This window comes from Nuphar pumila, chromosome 2 (assembly GCF_984573655.1).
Source record: "Nuphar pumila chromosome 2, dmNupPumi1.hap1.1, whole genome shotgun sequence".
In the NCBI taxonomy this organism is placed as follows: domain Eukaryota; kingdom Viridiplantae; phylum Streptophyta; class Magnoliopsida; order Nymphaeales; family Nymphaeaceae; genus Nuphar; species Nuphar pumila.
In genome coordinates, this window is record NC_143250.1 from 125005396 (window position 1) to 125028986 (window position 23591).

The window sequence follows — 23591 nt, forward strand, 5'->3', positions numbered from 1 at the left end:
AGAAATTATTGACAGGTCTGAAATTACTGGTGACAAAAGAGTAGACACTCCTGAAGTGATAAATGCAAAGATGAAAATTGATGATGGAGAACCTCTAGAAGATCCTACTCCATATCGGCAGATGATTGGAGCATTGATGTACTTGACTATCACCAAACCAGGCATAACGCATGCAACCAGCCAATTTAATCACTCTCCTACCTTTGTGCACATGAGTGTTGTGATGTGTATTATTAGATATTTAAAAAACTCTGCTTGTAAAGGATTATTTTTATCTTCGTTTTCTCCACTTAATTTAATAGCTTATTCTGACTCTGATTGGGGAGGAGATCCAAATGTCAGACCCTCAACTATTGGTTTCTATGTTTTGTAGGAGATTCTCTTGTGTCATGGAAATGCAAAAAACAACAGAAAGTATCTCTATCCTCCACAAAAGTTGAATATAGAGCCATGACAACCACTATGACTGAAATTGTATAGTTGCGGCATCTTCTCAAGGATATGAGAGTAACCATGACAGAGCCATCAAGACTATGCTGTGATAACAAAAGTGCTATCTATATTTTTGAAAATCATATTTTTTATGAGGGCACTAAACATATTGAGATGGACTATCATTATGTTCGTGAAGAATTTTTGAAGAAGACTATTTCACTGCTGTATCTGACTTCGGAGTATCAACTTGCAGACTTATTTACAAAAGCCTTGCCTTTCCCAAGATTTCATTTCCTATTGGACAAACTTTTGGTGATCCCACCGTAAGTTTGAGGAAGAGTGTTAAGTATATATATATATATATATATATATATATATATATATATATATATATGTACATTTATGTACATTCGTAGTTCAGGGGTATTTCGGTCTTTTTCCATGTATAGCAGAAATAAGTATTATATATTTTTTCTGTTTTTATTTTATTATTTTTTATGTAATAATTCCCAGCCTTCATGGGATTTTTGGGAATTAATAAAGAGTCGTTGGACCCTACCCAATGGCTAGAATTCTAGAAGTTGGGTAGGTCCCAATGGCTCTTTAGGAGTTCTCGCTTGTATATAATGGGGTCAGCCCCCTCTTATTTGTATCCCTTCTTCAAGGGATTATTTCCCAATAAAAGTTTTGTGTTTTATGTGTGATTTTCAGCCCTTAGTGGCTTATTCTTGTGTTTTCATGTGTTGACCCATAAATGGTCATATTCTCTAAGTGTTCTCTTGCCCATAAGTGGCACACCAAAGCATATATTGCATTTAGTAATAGAGTGCCCTACGCCACATTTTGTGTCTTATGTATTTTTATGTATTTCATATAGCTTGTTTTTAAAAGTACTAAAGTTGACTGTCTCCCCTTATTTCTTAAATGATATAAATGCCATTTTTTATTATATATAATGTTCATTTATCACATATTACACCTGCTGCATAAGAACTTACAAGGGTCTTAAGTTAATCTCTCTCTCTCTCTCTCTCTCTCCTATTCTTGGAAACAAAAGTAGTTAGCTATGGTGTACCTCTTTATCTTTATGGCAACCTCTATTTATATCTGCGCAATGATTACAATTAAGGCCCATTTCTTTTAAAAGATTTCATCAATTACATTACACTTCAAGTTCAACTTAGTTTTATTTTTTGACATTTTTAATTATAGTGATTTGGAATTGTTACACGCACACATATGGACATGTCAAACAAGTGTCGGGCACAATCAACATTGTCATTAACCTTACCCATTTCCTTTTATGATTTTGATTACTTATTTTCTATTAACTTGACATTTTTTTCTTTTAAAACTTTTCATCAATTACATTACATTTCAAGTTCAACTTAATTTTATTATTTGATGTTTTTAATTATAATGATTTAGAATTGTTACACACACATATATGTATTTATGTCTGTATATATGCATGTATGTATGTATGTGTGTGTGTGGTATGTCCCCATAGTTCACTTCCTACAGAAGTTTTCTAGTCGTAATTTAGGAATCACTTTTTTTCAGAAGCTTGTTCTTTCTTTGGTTGCTCCATTGAATATATGATTTGTTCTTGATGTTGTCAATCTTATACATCTTGTGGAGTCTTTGAGGAGCGAAGAGATAGTAATGGAGAATAGAGTTTACAGTCGATCCTGCTAGGGAAAAGAAGTAGAAGAAAATGAAACAATATAGGTCATCAAAAAATCTAATCCACCATGTAGTCTTGCATGGGTTTGTGTCTCTCTATGTTAATTCTTCTATAGAATTAATTCAAAGTTTCTTTCCTCAGATGACATGCTTATTGGAATACCATAACTTACTGATACTAAAGTTGATTGCAATTGTTGTGCATAAATTGATGAGATCTAAGATAAGAGAAGTAAGAATTATTTCTCCTTTACAGACTCATACATTCTGTTAATATATGTGATGAATGAAGATATGCATTTCCAGTCAATTCTGTTTCTTCTTTTCTGTCTGTAGTGGTGCCTTTTCAATCTCTTTTGCACGTAAGTTATTCAAACTCTTATTATATTTAAATTGCTGAGCATCAATGGCCTAATTGTAATGACATTTCTAATGTTCAGAACTGAAAGATCGCAAAATGATTTTTGCAGGAGGTGCTCAGCCACTGTCTTGGGCAATAAGGATGAAAGTTGCCATTGGTGCTGCCAGGGGCCTGACCTTCTTGCACAATGCTGAGACACATGTCATCTACCGTGACTTTAAAGCTTCTAATGTTCTTCTTGATGCTGTATGCTGAAGAAAAAACATGAACCGTAACTATGTTTTTCTTTTCCATTGCAAAATATATCCTTATGCTATAACCATATTATTAACTTTATTGTTTTGTGCAGAATTTTAATGCAAAGCTTTCTGATTTTGGCTTGGCAAAAGATGGTCCTACTGGTGACAAGACGCACGTCTCCACACAAGTTATGGGTACTCATGGTTATGCTGCTCCTGAATATGTTGCCACAGGTCAGTTTCTATCTGTGCATTTATCACATACTACTTTTTCCTGTATTTGTTTTGCATTCTTGCAGTTTTCTTTGCTTTTCTGGGGTCAAAAATCAAAGTTTGCTGACATTAATGAATTACATGGAGAATGATAGCAAATTTAAGTCTCTAGGAAGAGCAAAGCACAATGCATTTTGATAAAATAGTAGGGTTTATAATGTGCTGAAGAATGGCATTGACACCAGACTATGTCGGTATGTCCTTGATTGGGTATGAAATGGAGCTGAGCTAATCCTGGAGACCCCTGTTCAATCTAGGAAGAGAAACAACCTTGAAGCCGAGGATGGTACAGTAATAGAGTCTACTGCAACACTAATATGAACTACCAGTTGCTGTACCAAGAACATGAATAAATCATTAATAACTCCACTGCACAAGTGAAAAATTAAATATCCTGATGGATCCAAGTACCAATACACCAAGAACTGGATGACTACAGTTCTCACCAATAGAAGGGGAGTGATTTTTTCTTTTTTGGTTGATTCTTTGTAGATCAATTTGTTTGGTTGCTGGTGGATGAGAAAGTAAATCAGCTAGAAAAAGTGCTAACTGCATTAAATTTTGGGCAGGGGAAAATACAATCAATAGTGCAGCATAAATTTATTTTGCCTCACAGTCTGGTATGGACAGATCACCTATGAAAAATGATTTGCTGGCATTGCTGCACACAACCCAAACTTAATTCATGGTCATTGATCCAGTGCTGTGATATGCCAACATTGATTTGCATAAATGATGCTAGGCCCAAGAAAAAGTGAAAAAACCCAATCTCTTCACTGCTGTGGTGCCACATTAGTCCATGACATTGAACTAATTTTCAGCACAAGATTCAGCCCAAATATCTTATTTTATGTGCAAGAATAGGTGAAGTCTTTAGGGTTCATTGGATCCCAAGGAAAGAAAAACTATTGTTTCAATTATCTGAAATATGAGTTTCTCCAAGAACTCCGCCTGTGTAGTTATACACTGCCGATCCCAAGCCCGATCCCAAGCCCGGATAAAGGAGGAGGGTTGTGGTAGGCCTGTGACAGCCAGCATAAAAACTTAGTCATACCCTATGAAAATGAACCAATATGAGAATTTCGTTGGGGCGTTCCCTACTGAGCGACGCGTTGTACTCTCTAGGCCCGGAGGCAGTGATAAATGGGCAAGGGTTGCTAGGTCGTCGCTGTAAAACCCGCAAAAAAAAAAAATATCGGACCCGAGCCGGGTCGGGTCCGGACCCGACCCGAGCCCATCGCCGTTAGGGTTTTAAAACCCGACAGAGGAGGTCTTCTCCTGTGCGCCGCGCCCCCCTCCGTGCATTCAACCCGATAAGGGAAACCCATCGGGGTTTCCCCTTTTGTCGCCCCTCCCCGAGCTCTTTAAGAGCATTGCGGGAGGGGAGGATCGATGCCCCGCCCCCCTTCTCGTTCCCTGCAGGCGACAACCTCGCCGGCAACCCCGATCGACGCCTCCTCCTTCCCTGCGCACGCCGCCGACCGCCAGCCACCTCGCCTCCTCTCCTTCCAGGTATGCAGCCTCCACCTTCTCCTCCTCCCCCTCCCATCTCTCTCTGTCACCTCACCAGGACGCCGACAGGCGGCGCACGACCTCTGCTGCGCCCTCCCACCTCCCTCCTTGCCCATTGGAAGCCCGACAGGGGGCCTACAGGGCCCCTGTCGTCCCCTTCTCTCATGTGGGGGTTCGCCGGCGTGCCGGCAGGGGGCCAATGCCCCCTGCAACACCTCCTCACCCCTGTGGGTGATAGGGAAACCGACGGGAGGTCGGTTGCCCCCTGTCACCCTCGTTCCGAGCTCTCTCTCTGGCAGGGGTTAGCCCCTCTGCCGCCTCTCAATCTCCGGTGGGCAGGGGCAATGCCCCTGCCATTTCCTGTTTTTCCGGCTGGCAGGGGCGATGCCCCTGTCGCCCTTTTGTTTTGCTGGGCTGGCAGGGGCTCACCCCCTGCCGCCTCTTGGCTTCTGAGAGGGCAGGGGATATCCCCCCTGCTGCCTCTTGTTTCTCGGCACGCAGGGGGCTTGTCACCCCCTGCGGCTCCGTGGATTTGTCAGGCAGGGGTCGAGGCCCCTGCCATTTGTTGGTTCTGCAGGCAGGGACCGAGGCCCTTGCTGTCCCTTGATTCGTCAGGCAGGGACTGGGGCCCCTGCCATTCCCTATTTTTGTCAGGCAGGGGCCAAGGCCCCTGCCATATCTTGTTCTTCAGGCAAGGGGGGCGAGGCCCCTACCTTTCTCTGTTCTGCGGGGTAGGGGCCGATACCCCTGCCCTTCATTATTCTGTCTGGCAAGGGCCGAAACCCCTGCCATTCTGAGCTGGCACGCAGGGACCAGTGTCCCTGCCACTTGTTACCTTCGTGAGGCAGGGGTCGAGGCCCCTGGCAGCTGTTTTGTCAGGTAGGGGCCGATGCCCCTGCCATGCGTGACCTTGTTTGGCAGGGGTAGAGGCCCCTGCCCTTCGCTTCCTCGTCAGGCAGGGGCCGAAGCCCCTGCTATTTTATTGTTCTGTCGGAAGGAGCCGAGGGCCCCTGCCGCCTTGCTGTTTTCGGCAGTGGCTCGTCCCTGTCGCCTAAACCTACCCATGTCCTCGTCGCACCATTAATTAGATTAGCTTAATTAAATGTTTCGCACTCTTGCAGATTTACGCAACAGGTCTCGATCGTGCTCCGCGGCTCAACCCTCGTATTATCCTCACGCGTAGGCGTACGCAGCTGCACGACATCCCAAGGTAGGGTAAAGTCGCACAAAAGGGCAATTGATGAACGTATTTAAGTTGAAATAATTAGGATGCCCATGCTAGATATGCTTAGATTTATATTGCTTCTGCGTTGCATATTTTCTTGTCTGCATATTTATGAGTCGATGTATGATTTTACTCTTTGAGTATTAAATTGCGTATTTGCTTATGTGATTGAAGGTGGTTTCGTACTTTTTGCCATTCTTATGCCCTTAATTGCTTGCATATATGCTTGCCTGTTCGTTCCTATGGGTCGATGTACAATTTCATTCTTCGATCATTATTTTGCATAAGTTGATTACGAGTTGAGGTGTGGTTTCGTATTTCTTGAAATACATATGCCCTTGTTTGCTTGCATCCATTTTTGCCTGCACGTTTCCTTTGAGTGAGGTACGACTTTGTGTCTCGTGTATTACTCATGACCTTATGTGTTTGCCTGTCTAAGTGGTCAAAGTATGGTTTGGCACCTCGTGTGTTACTTATGTGTTTTTCGCTTGATGTGCGGCATCGCAAGTCGAGAGTTGCTTGTCGTCATGTTATAACCTGCATATGCTCACACTTATAGTAAATATGTACTTACATAAATGAAGTCTTGTGCCTATCCTGATTCAGTTGTTTTCAAAACACTAGAAGTTGTACTTGCGCATTGCAGTTCTTTAAATGAGGGTTTCCTCCTGCGAACCCAGTGCTCTTCAAATGGCACAACTCTTGCAAAGTTAAGTTTTAATCCTCGCAGGATGTCGAAGTTGCATTTGAGTCCTCCCAAGTCCGCACACTTGGGTGAAATATTTTATAACCCTGATTCGAGTTGCGACCCAATTCGAATAACCCCGATCAGGGGTATAAGCATATGAATGAGTGGGGTTCTGTTGAAGGACCCATTCTGTATTTATCAATCTAGTGTCACATGTCGATACTAAGATAAATTTTGGATGTAAGATTGATAGTGTTGTGCCTTGCGTGAATGACTTAATGTGGCATTATGGCTTTTAAGGATGAATCGTGCCAAATGAGCACTCTTATATTCTTTGGATCGTTATGAAGTTGTGTGTTGGGTGTTCCTTTTGAGAAGCCCACACACCTTCCTTGTTCAGTATAGCGTACTTTTAGACATGCATAACATGTTAAGTACTTTGTTGATCGGACGAGAGATCCGAGATGACCTTGTATCATTGAAATATGAAAAATGTTGTTGAAGTGAATTCAAGACTTATCTTGCCAGGCTGTGTTGTATTAATTCTTTTGCAGATAATATCTGTTGGGGTTTCTTTTGTGAAACCATATCCCTTTCATCGTAGTCGTACTTATGACATGTACGGCCGTACTTTTTGACAAGTACGTCTTCTTACGTTGCGATGATTGGATGAGTAGGTTGTGGCAACCTCGATGAGTGCAAATAACAAAATGTTGTGATCACCTAAATAAGTGATGTGTTCGCCTTCACCGGCAAGATATTCGAGTGGGTCGAAAGACCAGAGTATGTAGAATGGGTCTTCAGTTAACTACCCCTGATGTACTCATTCGAATCGCTGACTCCTGTCAGGAGAGAGGACAGGAAGGTACAAAACTTTGATGGACATGCCATTAATGGCAGTTATGAGCAAAAGACTCGGCTTCCCCAGTCATCAGAGTTAGGGGAATGAGACTACTATAATTATCCTAGGTGGTAGTTCTCCATGATTGGGATGCATCCATTGTTTATGCTGCTTTGGGGATTTCTCTCTTGGTCACCGACCGTCCCCTTAGGTGCGGACTCAGTCAGCTATCCGGGTTATCATAAAATACATAGCATAATAAACCCCCGGATCAGTCTAGGCTGTTTCTAGAGTCGTGCCTTGTGCGTACCCGCTTGGCCAGTTAATATCGAAACATAATTTAAATCTGATCACATAATGTGTTCAATCATGCACGTGTGAAAGTTATAGTGTACAACAGGTTCAATACTTATGGAATTGTGTGTGTAGTTGATGAAGCATTGTATTTTGCTAGTTAACTTTCTTGTGCAGCGCTTTGCTTGTAATAGTTAGCCTACTTGTGCCAATAAAATGCTTATAATAATTTTAGCATTGTGCTCATGGTCGTTGCTCTGTGAATCTGTTGAAATTAAATTGCTATATAATTGCCTATCTACTTGACATATTAAATTATTCTGCTTAATTATGTTCAATATTGTCCTGTCTGTGCACCTACCAGTTTTTAGTGAAACTGACCCATTTTATGGGCAGGTTTTGGATAGGTAATACAGTCTGCGATGACACGATGGCGTGATGAGGTCAAGATAGAGCTTTTTCCCTGACGTTTCGCTCCTGAGGACATGTTGGTAAATTTGGTATAAAGTGTGTTTCAAAATTTCTCTTTTATTAAACCGTGAGTTAATAAAACTGTTTTAGTAAGCTTCTTCTTGGTTTCAACAAACGAATTCTCAATTATTGAAACTCTGTTTCTAAACCATTTGATTTCAATGGTTGTGCGGGATTTGACAAAAGGAAAGTTTACGCTGTAATGTGCTCAAGATCCATTGACTTGTGGTTTTAAAAATATCATTTTCCGCTGAAGTATTATTTAAACTCTGATTATTGTATGATTTCAAAACTTTCTAAACTTTTCTAAAAAGTTACAAGTCTGGATTTTTTGGGCGTTACAGTCGCCCAGAAGCGACGCGTCACACCGGCGCCCGGGTGTGGTGTCAAATAGGTAAGGGTTCCCTCACTTTGTTGGACGGGTGGGGGTAAAGAAGTTAGTCCAAGACCATAAAATTAGGTTAGCCACTTGGAACATAGGGTCTTTAACTGGTAAGTTGGTAGAGTTAGTAGATGTTATGTGTAGGAGAAAGATTGATGTTTTATGTCTACAAGAGACCAAATGGGTAGATGAGAAAGCAAAAGTGATAGAACCTTGGGGATATAAGATTTGGTATACAGGAATAAATAGGAATAGGAATGGAGTAGGGATTGTTATGAGTCGTCAGTTTATAGATCATGTAGTTGAGGTCCGTGTGATAGAATTTTACTTATTAAATTAGTATTAGGTACGAATATTATTAATATTATTAGTGTTTATGCACCTCAAGTAGGTTTAGATGATTCCATTAAGCATCAATTTTGGGAAGATTTAGATGGAGTAGTACAAGGGATATCTTATGGAGAAAAGCTTTTCATCGGCGGTGACCTTAATGGACATGTAGGCATTAGTAGAGATGGATTTGAGAGTATCCATGGAGGCTATGGTATAGGAGAAAGAAATGAAAGTGGAGAAAGGATTTTAAATTTTTGTTTGTCCTATGATATGATCTTAGCAAACACTTGGTTTAGGAAGAGGGAGTCTCACCTAGTAACATTTAAAAGTGGGGTTTATACGAGTCATACTTAGAAAGAGAGATAGGGGTTGTTGCATCGATTGTAAGGTTATACCGGGAGAAAGTGTAGCTACACAACATAGAGTCTTAATTTTAGATCTTAGAATTAGACAATGCCGCAAAAGGGATAGACATAGGATAGATCCTAGAATTAAGTGGTGGGCACTGAAAGGAGCTAAACAAGGAATGTTTGTAGAGCAGGTAGTTAAGAAAGTTGATTGGTGTCTCGAGGAGGATTCAGAATCAATGTGGAATAAGATAGCGGGTGGCATGAGAAAAGTGGCTAAGGAGGTATTGGGTGAGTCTAAAGGCGGTGCACCACTAGGTAAGGATACATCATGGTGGAACGAGGATGTCAAATTAGCTATTAAGGTTAAAAGAGAGTGTTATAGAAATCTTAGTAAGAGTCGTGATAATGAGAATTTGGAGAAGTATATAATAGCAAAGAAGGAAGCTAAAAAAGTAGTTCGAAACGCGAGAGCTAAGGTATATAAGGAGGTTTATGACAAGTTGGATACCAAAGAAGGCGAGAAGGATATTTATAGGCTTGCAAAGATGAGAGATAAGAAATCGAGGGATTTGGGAATGGTTAGATGTATCAAAGATGAAACACAAAGGGTTTTAGTCAAAGATGAGGAGATTAAGGAGAGATGGAAAGATTATTTTGATAAGCTATTTAATGATAGTCATGCTCAAGATCTTGGAGACTTCTCCATTCCTTTTCATGAGATAAATCGTGACTTCTTGCGCAAGATTCAAAAGAAAGAAATTGCAGAGGCTTTGAAGAAAATGAAATCAAGAAGGGCAGTTGGCCCAGATGGTATACCTATCGAGGCTTGGAAATGCTTGGGAGAGAAAGGTTTAGAATGGTTGACAAATCTTTTTAACTTGATTTGGCGAACAAATAAGATGCCTAATGAGTGGAGGAAGAGTACTTTGGTGCCTTTATATAAGAATAAGGGCGATATACAAGATTAAACAAATTATCGTGGTATAAAACTCATGAGTCATACTATGAAATTTTGGGAGAGGGTGATTGAGTCTAGGTTGAGGAAGGTTGTCATGATATCGGAGAATCAATTTGGTTTTATACCTGGAAGATCAACTATGGAAGCTATACATCTTCTTATACAACTTATTGAAAGATATAGAGAGAGGAACAAAGATTTGCATATGGTTTTTATTGATTTAAAGAAGGCATACGATAGAGTACCTAGGGACGTTCTCTGGTGGACAATGATGAAGAAAGGTGTTTCCCTAAAGTACATTAGTATAATTAAAGATATGTATGAAGGAGTAGTAACCAATGTCCGCACTTGTGGAGGGGTGACAACCAATTTTCCGATAACGGTTGGGTTACATTAAGGATCTGCTTTAAGCCCTTTCCTATTTGCGATAGTGATGGATGAGCTTACGAGATCAATTCAAGAAAATGTATCGTGGTGTATGTTGTTTGCTGATGATATTGTTTTGATTGATGAGTCTAGAGTTGGGGTTAATGCTAAGTTAGAATTATGGAGACAGACATTGGAAGCTGGAGGTTTTAAGTTGAGTAAGAGTAAGACTGAATATATGGAATGTTGGTTTAGTAAGCAACGAAGTAGTGATGGGAGTGTAGTGAAGCTTGGTGAGGAAGAAATACCGGTGAATGATTATTTCAAATATTTGGGATCCATCATTCAAAAGTATGGAGAAATTGATGGAGATGTAAATCATAGGATAAAGGTTGGGTGGATGAAATGGAAAAGTGCAACTGGAGTGTTGTGCGATCGTAGAATGCCATTGCGGTTGAAGGGAAAGTTTTATAGGACGACTATTAGACCCGCTTTACTATATGGTACGGAATGTTGGGCTGCCAAGAGACATCATATTCAAAAAATGAGTGTAGCTGAGATGCGGATGCTTAGATGGATGTGTGGTAATACAATAAAAGATAAGATTCGGAACGAGGAGATACGTAAGAAGGTTGGTGTTGCACCCATTGAAAATAATATGTGAGAGAATCGTTTACGGTGGTTTGGACATATTCGGCGAAGGCCTAATGATGCTCCAGTTAGAAGGTTGGAGAAATGGAAAAATATATTATTTAAAAGAGGTCGGGGTAGGCCTAGGAAGACTTGGATGGAGATGATAGGAAAGGATATGAATGCTTTGAACCTCACCGAGGACATGGCATTGGATAGAAATGATTGGAGGAAAAGGATTCTTGTGGAAGACCCAAAATAAATTTCTTTTTTGGTTTTATATCGCTGACCCCAATTGTTTTGGGATGAAGGCGTAGTTGTTGTTGTTTGTTGATGAGTTTCTCCAAGATTTCCAGACAGATTGACTCTTGGATTGGTTTCAATATTTTCTCTTTTATAAAGCTTTACAATCTTGCTGAAATGAGAAACATAATGGGATATAATAAATATGGGCGAAAGGAAGAAAGTAACCAAGCAAACCTGCCTGGAACTCTGGATCCTATTTTGTACTCAAAACCACCTGGCAATTGGCTGCAATTTTTCCCCATGGACCATACAAGCCCATTGAGACCTCTATGTTATCTGATGGAGAAAAGTTCTTTTAGATGTTTGGAAGAGTCCTAGGGTTTGTATACAAAACAATGGAGATAGAATGAGAATTATTAGGGGAGACCACTGAGATGCTTGTAGGGAAATACTTCAAAGTTAATGTTAACCTTATCCAACACTATCACAAAGAGCTAAGGACACGACAAATATCTCAAAAGCACATTGGCATTGTTGGGAATCTTGTGTTCGATCTGGATCCAGATCCAATAGCCTAGTATTTTCTTATTATTCATGTTGTAATTCTTTCTGTTGTATGGGTATTTTTGTCCAGTTCTAAAGGTATTTCAACCACCACCCGCGTTCTATTTAAACCACCCCCACCCCACCCCGCAGGGAGTTTTTCTTTTTAAAACACTGAGACCCCCGACGGGATCCCCTCTCTGCATAAGGCGCAACCCGAAACCCCCTGACTCTCCTCTTCTCACTTGAGCCTCCCTCCCGACCATCACTGGAGAACCCCGAACCCTGACCTTCCCTGCACCTCGTCGGAGCATCGCCTGAGGCGCTGCTCTCTCTCTTCCCCTCATCTTTCTCCCTCTCGCCTCTTTTCCCCCCATCTCCTCCCTCTCGCCGGAGCACAGAGGTCTTACCTCCTCAGGTACGCTACCTCTCTCTCTCTCTCATTTTTGTTTTCGGTCGGAGGGCGCCGCCCTCCTGCCCCTCTCTTTCCCTTTTCTGTTGTCGGCAGGAGGGTGCCGCCCCTCTTCCTGTCGTAAGATGGGGACCAGACCAGGCTCAGCATGACCACCGAGCCCACCCCCTCCCATTGATCGTGTAGCCATCCGAGCTAAGCTCAGCAAGAACCGAGCTTAGCTTGGTCTTCGCTTTTAGACCGAGCCGGCTCAGTCGAGCTTTACTACCCACCTCTTGTACCGAGCCCGACTCGGTCCAATCGGCTCGAACTGGGTTTGGGTTTGACCCCTGCGATGCAATCATTGTCACGATAAGTTTTTAATACCATCTTTTTTGTCATGCAACATAATCTTTTTAGCGCTCCACACCGGCACAACGGACGCGACATGCTTACCAAGGCAGAAGCCTTTAAAAAACTATGCTCGGAATCGTCAACGAGTCCGACCATCTCCAAGGTAGGGAAAAGTTGCATACGAGGACAAATGACGAAATACTTCTAACTTATATATATATATATATATATGTATATATATATGTGTGTGTGTGTGCTTTTAACTTAAGGACGCAGTTTTGTGTGTTCTTGTCCATTTAAAATTATGTCATTTACTTTGTTGTCGCATTGTTATGTGCGCAGGCCACTGCTTACGTAATTTATTTAGTCGATGCACGGTTTCGTACATCATGCATCGCTTAGACAATTTATTTAGCTCAATGTGTGGTTTCGCATATCGGACCTTGCTTTATATCATTTACTTTGCCGCTGCACTGCAATGTGCACATGCTTACACTTTACTATATATGTATTATATATATATATATATGTATGCATACTCCTGCCTACTTCAAATTATGCATACAGTTAAAGACACATATTTGCGTATCCTCGCCAAGTCTCTATTTTTAAAAGGTTTTCATATGCGAGATTTCAAAGCTTGTATTATTCGTTGTCTCGAAAAGCAAAAATAAGTATTTAACGTTTGCTTATTCACAACCAAGTCTCTCCCTCAAACCTGCGTAACGAAAAGACTTCGACTACGTAGCCCTAAGTGGTACGTACGTTCGGTGCTTCATTTTGGTATCCAAAATGACTTGGATATTCTCGGCCTAAAGCATGGGACTTTGGAAATTTCTAAATAATGTTGGGGTTTCTTTTTGAGAAACCAATATCCCTCTCATCGTAGTGGTGCTATCCAACATGCACGACATGTTAGTACTACGATGATTGGATGAGAGGTTTATGGTAACCTCGTAGCATGAAAATGCACAATGATTAAAGAAAAATCACATAAATGGTGTTGATCGCCTTCATAGGCAAGATACTCGATTTGGTTTAAAAGACCAGAGCATGTAGAATGGGTCGTCAGTTAAAATAGAACTTGACATACCCATTTGTTTCTTTGGTTCCGTCAAGAGTGAGGATGGGATGGTACAAAAACTCCGATGGACAAGTTAATAATTACGCTCCTCGAGTAGTAATGACTCGGTGTTCCCAGTCATCAGAGTTACGGGATTGGGCTACTAAAAACTATTCTAGGTGGTAGGTCCCAATGACTTCTACAGAAGTATGGTTGCATCCCCTTGAACAAGTGGCTTTTGGGAAATTCTCTCTCGGTCATTAAACGTCCCCTTAGGAACATACTTAGCTAGTTGTCTGAGGTATTAAAATATATGGAATAACAAACCCCTGGGCAGTCTCTATTGTTTCTATGTTTTTTTTTGTGCGTACCCTCATGACAGGTAATTATCGAAACTAGATTACTATGCTCATTTTGTTTATTCTAAATTGTACATCACGAAAGAAGCAACATATATGTTAGTTTTGTTCTGAATTTTGATATCTTTGCACCTACCAGATTTTTATAAGTCGGACCCGTTTCATGGGGTATAGGTGATGATTAGGTCGGTACGACAGACGATGGTGCAATGACGTGATGATATCAAGATTCCACTATTTCTTTGATGTTTTGTTCCTGAGCACATTTATAAATTTGTATAAGGGTTTCTTTTGAAATTTTCTCTTTTTGTATAAACTTTAAATTATCAAAAATCTTGTTTTAAATCTATGTGGTTTCAATGCTTATATGGAGATACAAATCTATTGTGTAAAGAAAGGTTCGCCTGTAATGTGCCCAAGGTCCATTGACTTATTATTTCAAGCGTCATTTTTCGCTAAACTGCCATTTTAAATTCTGAAAAAATGATTGATTACAAAGCTTTCAAATTTTTCCTAAAAAGTTACAAGTTCGGGATTTTGGGGTGTTACACATTTTCATCAAGATCTCTCTCTTTCTTTGTAAGACTTGTGTTTTTGAAAAAAAAAAAACTTGTATCCAAGTTGGATCTGGGTCACAACCCGCCCCCCCTGTAATATCACGTATTTTCACACTTAGTTAAATTTGAGATTTCTCGAAAATTTAGCCAAGTCTGGGAGAAAAATCGTTTGAACCTCGATTTTAGATTGATTTTTTTGAGTCTGGGTTTGACTCAGGTCTCATCAACTAAATTTAAATGAGCCAATCGAAATATGAGAAAAAAATTTATTTTCGACCTTTAAATTCAAGCAAAATTCGAGCAAAATTCAGATTATTTTTGGGTGAAATTCAGAATTTGATATTCATATTATATGTCGTTGGATGCGTATCAGAATACTGAGCACAATAATATTTTATTTTATTTTTATTCGGGCTACGGTTGAGCCAAAAATCATGTTTTTCTAAAAATTAAGCAGTTTGTCGGGTCGGATCCGTATTTGGATCAGACCGGATCGGAGGGATATGATCCAAATTAATATGAATTTGGACCCTATTCAAGACCCATGTTAATCTGGGTTTGATCCAGTTCAAAAGCCATTTGGATTTCAGAGATGGATTTGGATCTTGAATTCAGATCCAGATCTAAATCCATGCCCAACGATTTTTCCAACTTTAAATTCATCTAAAACCTTTAAATTGGAGTTTAATCATGTTAATAAGACTCCCACATTATTTTGGTAATTTTTGGAAACTTCCAGAAATTTATTTATAATTTAATATTAAATAAATAATTAATTAATTTAATGTAATTTCAAATTTATATTTTTATGTTTGTTTAGGACTCTTGCAAGAGCCCTTAACCATCTCTAGAAACATCTAGGAAGGTTGAGAGACTTAGAGTCACTTTTTAAACCAAGTTTTGAAAAGTCAAACTTGGAGAGTTTTAAAAAATTTGGAAACAAAGGAGAGAGAGAGTCTTAATAAAGGAAGGCTCTCTCTCCAGCCCATTTTAGATGGGGTTGGAGAAGGAGGGGCGACCTCCCCTATAGAGCCTATAAAAAGACCACAAAAAATAGAGAGAAAAGAGAAAGAGAAAGAAAAAAGGAGGAGAGATAAAGTGAGGAAAAGAGAGGAAAAAGGAGGAAGAAGAGGAGTTTGGGTCATCTCCAACCATTTACCCACGTTTTTCAATATCTACCATCGTTTTCTTCATCTCGGATTCATGGTACGGGTCTTTCTCTTGTCTCGTATGAGAAAAAGAGCCTAAATAAGTTTTAGGCAATATTTTTATGAGGAACCATAGATTCTATCTTGATCTTTCATGGTTTAATGATTAATCCATGATAATTGATGTAGGAAGGTTAGATTATGTGAGATTTATATTCCTACGATTTTTTCTGCATGTTTTTATGTTTTCCCCAATATATATATATAAATATATATGTAGAAACATGTATATATATATATATATGTTTTTGCCTTGTATGGACACTTTGGTAAGGTCTGGACGGATTTGTCCCATGTTTTTAGCGGGTTTATCTGGACAGATCTGGCCAGATTTGAGCCCTTGTCCATGTTGTCCGTTCTGTCCCCTGGACATATGTATAATTATGGACAGGTGGACATGGGGCTGTGGTTCTTAAAACGGAACCAGATCTATGAAAATAAAAATATGTGTATATTAAGTTAATGTGAAAATTTTGAATTTATGGAGGTTTTGGTCCTAGACAGGACAGACAACTATCTAGTCCCAGCCTGGACAGTTGGCTGGGACAGGACAGTCTGCTGTCCAGTTCCAGAAAACTGTCCAGATTGGTGCTGGACCACTGTTGATGTGGAAAACATTATAACACACACACACACATATAAATATATACATATATATTTGGCTCCAACCGATTCAGTCGGCTGGACTGAATCTGGAACAGTCCAGTCCCAGCCCACTGGTCGGCTGGGGCTGGCACACTGTCATAACGAAAGGAAAGAAAAAAAAACTTGATTATCCAAAGAACCTTCATACGTTTTATGTGGTCCAGTAGCATGATGGAGATCCTTGATAGCATGGTCAATGTGTAAGAAAAGTAGAAACCTAAAGAGTTATCCTGTGGCTACACTTTTATTTATCTCATGTTTGTTACTCCTTGGACAACCCACCATGTTTAGACTCCTTTGAAACTACTAGTTTATGAAAATAAAATTGAGTGACTTACCCTGGATTGGTGAGGATTTTCCATGTAATGATGAAGGTAATTCTAGTGTATACTGTTGCTCTTTCTTTTTGTTTTACATGGGTAAGGAAAATCACTTATAGCACATGAACCTGCATCCAGGTTTGGATTCAAATGACAATCTGTGTTAGTTTAGAGGTGCACATGGGGTAGTGTCCTGCATGTGAAGCGTCCTATGCCTGGATCTTACAGTTCATCCCAATCGTATAACTGGCTGACACAAACACACAGACAAATGAATGTAACCGACCTTTATTTGGAAAAACGACCCCATGGATGTGGGACAAAAAACATACCTAACAAGAAATGTGGAGCATAAATAAAGGTCTTCCCAGTCATCACCATCAGCCAACCTTACCGCGTGAGTGAAAAGATCAAGTCCCTCTCTCTTCAACCATCTGAGGTTTTTGTCTACTGAGCTGAAACCATAACCACATGCAAGTGGCTGTGTTGCTGCATATGCGACTGGATCAGTGCCAGTTTCTGTAGCGGACTCATTTGACCAAGTCTAGCCATCTCACCTTCCCAAGAGGCCAGTTGTTCCGAGAAAGTGAAGAGTTGTTGCAAAAGAAGTTATGGATTTGTTGTTGCTGAAGGGACAGGGAGTATGAGCAGTGAAAATCATATAGGCCTTTTCAGCTTGAGTTGGGTGGGTTTTAGGCTTTAGCAAGGTACAGACCGAGCCGACTGGGTCGGCTAGGCCAGGTGCCTGCAGACTACAACAACAACAACAACAATAACTACGCATTCATCCCAAAACAATTGGGGTCGGCGATATGAACCAACAAAGAAAATCATTCTGGGTCTTCCACATGAATCCTTCTCCTCCATTCATTTCTATCCAATGCCATGTCCTCGGTGAGGTTCAAAGCATTCATATCCTTTCCTATCACCTCCATCCATGTCTTCCTAGGCCTACCCTGACCTCTTTTAACTAATATATTTTCCCATTTCTCCATTCTTCTAACTGGAGCATCATTAGGCCTTCGTCGAATATGTCCAAACCACCGTAAACGATTCTCTCTCATCTTATTTTCAATGGGTGCAACACCTACCTTCTTACGTATCTCCTCGTTCTGAATCTTATCTTTTATTGTATTTCCACACATCCATCTCAGCATACGCATCTCAGCTACACTCATTTTTTGAATATGATGTCTCTTGGCAGCCCAACATTCCGTATCATATAGTAACGCGGGCCTAATAGTCGTCCTATAAAACTTTCCCTTCAACCGCAATGGCATTCTACGATCGCACAACACTCCAGTTGCACTCTTCCATTTCATCCACCCAACCTTTATCCTATGATTTACATCTCCATCAATTTCTCCATACTTTTGAATGATAGGTGCCTGCAGACTACAAAATATATATATATATATATATATATATATATATATATATATATATATATATATATATATATATATATATACCAATGTGATCTTGAAAGAGCCTGTTATGTTTTCTCTTCATTGAGTTGAAGTCATTTGTGTGAATTCCTCCACTGTAATCGGTTGCTTAAGTTGCCTAAGTCTAGTACCAAAAATAGATAACAATGGTGTGAGATCACACCCGCATACATATCTGATCCCAGGCAAAATAATTGGATTAGGTCACGAACAAAACATAGGGGATATGACTATCAAACCCTATACCAAACACATGAAATCCGAACCTGGTAGCCAGTTGAATCCAGGTTTGAAATACCGTTTCATGCCAGACCCAAGAATGTGCTTTTGTGACAGACTTATACCAATGTTTTGCAGCAATTTTGGTGACCCAATCTGTTACTTGTGAAATTATAAATGTTCTAATAGCCACCTGAAAATGATCTTTATATATATTTGCACCCTGGTCAAGGATGCAGAATTATATCATTTCATGTGGATCCTATACCTGAGCATACACTACCGGCAGATAGTAGTGTTGTTGAAAAAAAAAAGAAAATGTAAATCATAACACATGTTCATATTGTGCTTTTGTGTTGTACTCGGTGTGACCCAATTCGAGCGGATTTTGAAAAAGACTTGTGTATGGAAAAGAAAAAGTTTTAAAGCATGATACACTTGTGTGAATTATGTTTCAGACTCTTTACGTTTGAATGAATAGAGTTGGTTTGATTTTAGTTTGGTATGAAAGATGAGTATAAGATCCCTTGTGGTTGGATGTTTATCCAATGGTGAGTGGAACTGTAAAGCCCCCGAGTCTCTGGGATGGTTTTCACACTTGTTTTAAAAAAAAAAATCCGCACTTTATAAGGGGTATGAGTTGGGGTGGTTACCCCCCCCCCCCCCTTTAGTCTATTTAAACCCCAATAAGGGGGGTTTCTTTTTAAAAAACCAGAACCCCCCCCTGACGCTTTCCTTGTTTCTCCCACACTGGAGCCTGACCCGACCCACCCTCACTTGAGCCCCCCGCCTCTTTTCTCTTGCCGGGATATCTCGCACCGCCGGCGTAACCCAACACCCCTCGCCGAAACCCCCTCCTACCTCTCACCCCTCGCCGAAACCCCCTCCTACCTCTCACCCCTCTCCTCGACTCTCTTTTCCCCAATGCCTCACCCTCCGACTTCTAACTGAGCCACGCCGGTCCCCGGCGCGCTCACCTGAGCCACGCCGGTCCTCGGCGCGCTCACCTGAGCCACGCTGTTCCCCGACGCGCTCACCTGAGCCTCAACCTCCCCTCGATGGGACTTTTGCACGCCATAACCACCTCCTGCTGCCTCTCTCACTATAAGTACCTTAACCCTCTCTCTCTCTCCCTCTCCTTTTCGGCAGTAGCGACATCGCCCCGATGCCGCTACCCTACAACTGCCCACCCTCTATTGTCTCTCTTTTTTTTGTCGGCAAAGCTCACCAGGAGGGAGGGTGCCGAGCACCCTGTCCTCCCTCTTCTCCCTACTTCATGTGCCACCATCGTCGAGAACACTGACGTCGTGAGGAGCTCGGGTGAGCTCCCTCATCCCCCGTTCCTTCTTCTTCCTCCTTTGTTTCACAGAAAGCAACAACAACGTACAACTGCTATTGCCCCTGTATGGCCGACCGAGACGGGTGGCAGACGTCGCCCCCTTTCTGGTGGCCATGGAGGGCGGCAACAACTACTGCCATAGGTTGCTGGCCGGAGGCTGCCTAGTTGTTGGGTGCCTCCACCGCTTTCCCCCGCCCTCTGTTTTCTTCTAGAGGGTCCTGGACGGCAGCAGCAGCAGCCGTGCGACTATTGCTCTCTGTCTCTCTCCCCCTTTTTTGTTTTTCCTATTTCTGTCGACTGACCAGAGCCACCTGGGGCGGTGGATCTGGCTCGCCAGGATAGAGGGTGCCTAACACCCTCTTCCTTTTCTTTTTTAGCAGCAGCCTTAGGCTGCTGCTGCTACTTTGCTGGGACAACCGATAGGAGGTGGCTCCTCCCCTATTGACTCCCCTGTCAGCCCCCCCTTGCTGAAGGACCGAGCAAGGCTCGATCCTGTCGCAAGGTTGGGCCAGGCTGGGCTCGGCCTAACCACCGATCCCACCCCCTCCCATTGGTTGCTTAGCCTGCTGAACCAAGCTCAGCTAGAACCGAGCTCAGCTAGAACCGAGCTCAGCTTGGTCTCCGCTTTCAGACCACATCACTAAAGGAAAATCATATATATTGGGTGCATGATCACTTTCAAACATGACCAAAATGAGACTTTTAGCAGTGACAAAAGTCGCCGCTAAAAGTCTCAGTGGTGACCTTTAGCAGCAACAAAAGTCTCCGATAAAGGTATCGGACCTTTAGCAACGAATTTTGTCACCGCTAAAGGTGTTATTTGGCGGAACCTCGGGTGGAGCCATCACGTGCGCGATGAATGCTCTGCGCGAGTTCGTTCTGGTCATGTTCGAAAGTGATCATGCACCTACACATTTTCCTATATATATCATGAAAGTATTACAAATATATAACAATATGCAACAAAAAACAAAATATAGGAAATTAAAAAATGTGGAGTTCTTTTTATCAAATTAATACAACAACAACAACAACTACGCCTTCATCCCAAAACAATTGGGGTCAGCGATATAAACCAAAAAAGAAAATCATTCTGGGTCTTCCACATGAATCCTTCTCCTCCAATCATTTCTATCCAATGCCATGTCCTCGGTGAGGTTCAAAGCATTCAGATCCTTTCCTATCATCTCCATCCAAGTCTTCATAGGCCTACCCCAACCTCTTTTAACTAATATATTTTCCCATTTTTTCATCCTTCTAACTGGAGCATCATTAGGCCTTCGCCGAATATGTCCAAACCACCGTAAACGATTCTCTCTCATCTTATTTTCAATGGGTGCAACGCCTACCTTCTTACGTATCTCCTCGTTCTGAATCTTATCTTTTATTGTATTTTCACACATCCATCTAAGCATCCATATCTCAGCTACACTCATTTTTTGAATATGATGTCTCTTGGCAGCCCAACATTCCGTACCATATAGCAAAGCGGGCCTAATAGTTGTCCTATAAAACTTTTCCTTCAACCGCAATGGCATTCTACGATCGCACAACACTCCAGTTGCACTTTTCCATTTCATCCACCCAACCTTTATCCTATGATTTACATCTCCATCAATTTCTCCATACTTTTGAATGATAGATCCCAAATATTCGAAACAATCATCCACCGGTATTTCTTGCTCACCAAGTTTCACTACACTCCCATCACTACTTCGTTGCTTACTAAACCGACATTCCATATATTTTGTCTTACTCTTACTCAACTTAAAACCTCTTGCTTCCAATGTATGTCTCCATAATTCTAACTTAGAATTAACCCCAGCTCTAGACTCATCAATCAAAACAATATCATCAGTAAACAACATACACCACGACACATTTTCTTGAATTGATCTCGTAAGTTCATCCATCACTATAGCAAATAGGAAAAGGCTTAAAGCAGATCCTTGATGTAACCCAACCGTTATAGGAAAATTGGTTGTCACCCCTCCACAAGTGCGAACATTGGTTACTACTCCTTTATACATATTTTTAATTATACTAATATACTTGAGAGAAACACCTTTCTTTATCATTGTCCACCAGAGAATGCCTCTAGGTACTTTATCGTATGCCTTCTCCAAATCAATAAAAACCATATGAAAATCTTTGTTCCTCTCTCTATATCTCTCAATAAGTTATCTAAGAAGATGTATAGCTTCCATAGTTGATCTTCTAGGCATAAAACCAAATTGATTCTCCGATATCATGACAACCTTCCTCAACCTAGACTCAATCACCCTCTCCCAAAGTTTCATAGTATGACTCATGAGTTTTATACCACGATAGTTTGTGCAATCTTGTCTATCACCCTTATTCTTATATAGAGGCACCAAAGTACTCTTTCTCCACTCATTAGGCATCTTATTTGTCTGCCAAATCTTGTTAAAAAGATTTGTCAACCATTCTAAACATTTCTCTCCCAAGCATTTCCAAGCCTCGATAGGTATACCATCTGGGCTAACTGCCCTTCTTGATTTCATTTTCTTCAAAGCCTCTGCAATTTATTTCTTTTGAATCTTGCGTATGAAGTCACAATTCATCTCATGAAAAGGAATGGAGAAGTCTTCAAGATCTTGAGCATGACTTTCATTAAATAGCTTATCAAAATAATTTTTTCATCTCTCCTTAATCTCCTCATCTTTGACTAAAACCCTTTGCGTTTCATCTTTGTTACATCTAACCATACCCAGATCCCTCGATTTCCTATCTCTCATCTTTGCAAGCCTATAAATATCCTTTTCGCCCTCTTTGGTATCTAACTTGTCATAAACCTCCTTATATACCTTATCCCTCACGTTTCGAACTACTTTTTTAGCTTCCTTCTTTGCTATCATATATTTCTCCAAACTCTCATTATCACGACTCTTAGATTTCTATAACACTCTCTTTTAAACTTAATAGCTAATCTGACATCCTCGTTCCACCATGATGTATCCTTACCTAGCGGTGCACCGCCTTTAGACTCACCCAATACCTTCTTAGCCACTTTTCTCATGCCACCCGTTATCTTATTCCACATTGATTCTGAATCATCCTCGAGACACCAATAAGCTTCCTTAACTACCTGCTCTACAAACATTCCTTGTTTAGCTCCTTTCAATGTCCACCACTTAATTCTAGGATCTATCCTATGTCTATCCATTTTGCGGCATCGTCTAATTCTAAGATCTAAAATTAGGACTATATGTTGTGTAGTTACACTTTCTCCCGGTATAACCTTACAATCGATGCAACAACCCCTATCTCTCTTTCTAAGTAGGAAAAAATCTATCTGACTCGTATTAACCCCACTTTTAAATGTTACTAGGTGAGACTCCCTCTTCCTAAACCAAGTGTTTGCTAAGATCATATCATAGGACAAACAAAAATCTAAAATCCTTTCTCCACTTTCATTTCTTTCTCCTATACCATATCCTCCATGGATATTCTCAAATCCCTCCCTACTAATGCCTACATGTCCATTAAGGTCACCGCCGATGAAAAGCTTTTCTCCATAAGATGTCTCTTGTACTACTCCATCTAAATCTTCCCAAAATTGATGCTTAATGGAATCATCTAAACCTACTTGAGGTGCATAAACACTAATAATATTAATAATATCCGTACCTAATACTAATTTAATAAGTAAAATTCTATCACCCTTCCTACGGACCTCAACTACATTATCTATAAACTGACGACTCATAACAATCCCTACTCCATTCCTATTCCTATTTATTCCTGTATATCAAATCTTATATCCCCAAGGTTCTATCACTTTTGCTTTCTCACCTACCCATTTGGTCTCTTGTAGACAGAAAATATCAATCT

At 40.7% G+C, this 23591-nt stretch overlaps 1 protein-coding gene across 1 annotated transcript in view; it reads left to right on the forward strand.

Moving 5' to 3' along the window:
* Window positions 1–23591, forward strand: part of LOC149847014 (putative serine/threonine-protein kinase PBL3) — a 55897-nt gene that overhangs the window by 30592 nt on the left and 1714 nt on the right. The window contains exons 4-5 of the mRNA XM_089996751.1: window positions 2592–2728; window positions 2832–2955. Coding sequence (XP_089852877.1) covers window positions 2592–2728; window positions 2832–2955 — 261 coding nt within the window. The remainder of the gene's footprint in view (window positions 1–2591; window positions 2729–2831; window positions 2956–23591) is intronic.